The sequence below is a fragment of the Chelonoidis abingdonii genome, chromosome 11 (assembly GCF_003597395.2).
Source record: "Chelonoidis abingdonii isolate Lonesome George chromosome 11, CheloAbing_2.0, whole genome shotgun sequence".
Lineage (NCBI taxonomy): Eukaryota > Metazoa > Chordata > Testudines > Testudinidae > Chelonoidis > Chelonoidis abingdonii.
Window position 1 is genome coordinate 30537137 of NC_133779.1, and position 3609 is coordinate 30540745.

Below are 3609 nucleotides of genomic sequence, written 5' to 3' on the forward strand. Positions count from 1 at the left end.
GGCATTTAGGTGCACTGGCCCTTTGCTCTGCAGCAATCACACACCCTTATCCCACCACCTAGATACTTAAGAACTGCCTAGGGGACACTGAGGCACCAACACAGTATTCAGAGCAAACATTAAGAACAGTCCCAGTTCGTCACATCAAGGGCTAGAAATGACTGTTCTTTTTTTATTAAAAGCTGTGAGTCTCTCATATTCACATGACTCCAGGAGCTAGGGCTTTAACCAAAACAACAGATATGGCCAGACTTGCAGGGCTGGCAACACTGCACCCACATGCTGTAGCCCTGGCTGGGGAGTGTTTGAGTCAATGGTTGCTCACTAAAGGCACGCCTGGTCTCTGCTTTCAGAGCAGGACCTGCTTGGGCAGAGACTGGGAAGTAAGATCAACACTCAAGCGAGAGGAATGTGCTGGTGGCAAATAAGCCATGTGCTTGCAGTAAGTGTGTTCATTCTCTGGGTCCGGCCCTTTAAGGAAATGGTATTTGGGAGCAACGCCTCCCTACATACTCCCCTGGGCTGGTCCCAGCAAGCTGGGCCAGCTGTATACAAGACATCCCTTCCCAGCCAGTAGGGAGGTGGCTGCAGGCTGAGGGGCAGGGACTGGAGGAGCATCTCCGCCAGGCAGAGGAGCATGTGAGGCAGATAGGCTGGAGCGCAGCAGGGATCCGGAGCCCAGCAGAGTGAGTGGGAATCCAGGGGAGCCGGGGTGGGACGCAACCCCTGGCTGTCTCACGGATGAGGTACAGGGCGCGTGTTGGCTCCGGTGGGCTCTGATCTCAGCCAGGGTAGGGGTGCTTTGGCCCACGTGCAGGATCTGTACAGGGGGTGGGAAGGGGGTACTGGGAGCCCAAAGGCATAGCTCTAAGCCCCCCACTCTGCAGCTCAGGCTTGTCTCCTGTTCTTCCATCCCCCCAATTCCCAGTCAGCAACAGAGACTGAAAACCCCTTTGCTATCAGTAGAGCATCTCATGTGCCGTGGGATCGCACAGAGGGCTTGTTGGCGATGGGGGAAGCTGAGCCATAGGCAGCCTGGCTATATGGCAAAGCAGTGTCGTGGCTGGGACTCAAACGCAGGAGTCCTCTCCCCCATGCCACCCTGTTCACTCTAACCACTAGGTAACTTTTCCTCCCACAGTTGGCAATCTAGGGACCCCATCTCCAAGTCTGCTCTCTAATTAACAGGCCGCCCTGCCAGATCTGGGAACAGAACCCAGGAGTCCTGGCTCGCAGTCCTCTGCTCTTACCCACAAAATCCCGTGCTGTCCAAAGAGGCCTGTGCTAACACACAGCTATAAATACTCTGCCAGCAGGGCCTTTGATTATGGTGAGGAGGAGAGGAAACAGGCAGCTCTGTTTCTTTTCCTGTTTGACCGACACCAGGATGTTTTTATCAGGCCCCAGCTGCTTTAGAGGAAGTTGCAAGAGTCCCTGCAGTGATGGGATAACCTTCCCCCAGGGGAAGTTCCCTCCTGACCCCCATGATTCAAAGTCCAGTCATGCCATGCCCTGAAGCATGACGGTTTATCTCCCTTCTTTTGCCTTAGGAAGCAAAAATCAAAAGCTCCATAATCTAGCTCATACTGAGCACCCTCCTGTTCCATTGCTCTGGGTCAGGGCTTTAGAATCTGCCTGGATGCTGTTACCATCTGACATGCAGGATATTACACAAATTGAAACTGAGCTTGCACTGTATCAACACAGTATTATTAACTTCCAGCTAATTACAGCCAAACCTCGTTAATTCCCCTAATGGGAGGGATGCTTGTTGCGAGTGATTAAATGTTGTGAGTTAGCAAGTAAATGAATAAACTCCTTTCAAAAAAATAACCAAAAGGCAGAAAAAATGGACTTTGTGTTTTTGTTCTGCCAGCTGGCAGTGTGATCACCGCTGACACTAACTGGTGCTGTGCTGCGGGGGATGGACTCTGCTGATGCAGTGTGGTTGGGCTGACAGGGAAGTGGTGTCCATGTCAGGACACCTGGGTTCTACTCCCAGCTCTGCCATTGGCCTGCTGGGCCACCACCTCTCCCTGTGCCTCAGTTTCCCCATCTGTAAAATGGGGATAACGATACTGCTCTCCTATGTAAAGCGCTTTGGGGTCTGCTGATGGGACATGCTCTGTGAGATCTCACAACAGCCTCCCTCTGTGGAGAAGCAGGAGTCGGAGGAGCCTGTGGGGCTTGTGTGCAGATTGTGGTGGGGAAGGGTGAGGTTTGGCTGGGCCCAGGTGTGCAGTAGCAGTGCTGGGATTGTGGCTGTTTGATGCTGCCCTCTTGGCTATGGGATTTGCACGCAGCCCTCGCCCCTCTGCTGTGTCTGTGAATCTGGCTTTTCAGCAGGGATGCGCCTCACCCCACCCTGCCCCCGAGGCCATCTGATCGGCCTGTCTGGGGACAAAGGGGGGGGCAGGCATCAGAAACGGGACCAGGCTGTGTACTGCACCTGGCCGTGGATAGGCCTTGCCACGGTTCATGGCAGGACAGGTACGAGTCCTAGAGGAGGTGCAGCTGGATACTGGATAGTGGGTACTCACACCCCCAGTGCAGTCCCCCAGGCTGGTTGCTCTGTGAAGAGAGCCCTGCCCCCTCCCCATTAAGATCAGCAACAGGGTCCTGACTCTAAAGACCCCCCCAGGCCCAGGGGGTGGGGCGTGGGGGGCAGAGAGAGCAGGGAGCCCGCGGGCATCACCCAGCTGTGATGGGTGCCTTGCACACCGATGCCCCACATGTCCCTGGAGTTTCTCCATGGCCTGGGGTAGCTCCACCGCTGCCCGTGGGGGAAAACAGCCTGTATATCGGAGTAGGGCGGGCGGGGACGGCCATTGGATGCGTGTGACAGCAGGGACCCCGGGAGTGATGGCAGGGGGTGGGCAGTCTGCACTGACGCCCCTTGCACAGGGCGCTCTGCGCTCACATGGTAGCTGCCAGCCGGGGCACTAGGTGAGCAGGAAAGTGAAATCCCCCCCACTCCACTCCCCCTTGGGGAGATGGGGGAGAAGAGAGGAGGCTCCTCGCTGGAGGGGCCTGTCACCCCACCCTGCTCTCTGCCGTCCCCAGCTGCCTGGCTGACCCTGCCGCCAGCTCTGGGAAACTCAAGAGCAAGAAGAAGATGCTGGAGCCGAAGAAGTGGCAGAGCCTGGAGGAGACAGGGAGCGATGCCCCCCAGCCAAGGAGGCATCCCAGCCTCTCCAGGTGAGGACCTGTGCCTCCCCCAGGGACCTTCCCCAAGAACAAGCCCCTGCCCCCCAATTCCCTTCTCAGGCCCCTCCCACCCGGGCCCAGGCCAGCTATACTGCCCTGAAAAGCCACAGAGCCACAATGCCCACCCCCCCAATCCTCCTTGCACCTCCCCGGGCTGCCAGGGCTGCCAACTTTCTAACCACACAAAACTGAACACCCCAGTCCCGCCCCTTCCCTGAGGCTCCCCCCCTTCCCTGTCCCCCACTCACTACATTCCCCCTCCCTTGGCTCACTCTCTCCCACCCTCACTCACTTTCACTAGGCTGAGGCAGGGGCTTGGGCTGCAGACTCTGGGCTGGGGATGAGGGGTTTGGGTGCAGGAGGGGGATCAGAGCTGGGGCAGGGGTTGGGGTCTGGGGGAGG

The 3609-nt window shown here is 57.2% G+C and overlaps 1 protein-coding gene across 1 annotated transcript in view; it reads left to right on the forward strand.

Moving 5' to 3' along the window:
• LOC116826411 (GRAM domain-containing protein 2A-like) overlaps positions 1–3609 on the forward strand; it is a 27997-nt gene that overhangs the window by 9781 nt on the left and 14607 nt on the right. Inside the window, exon 2 of the mRNA XM_075070661.1 lies at positions 3064–3198. Coding sequence (XP_074926762.1) covers positions 3064–3198 — 135 coding nt within the window. The remainder of the gene's footprint in view (positions 1–3063; positions 3199–3609) is intronic.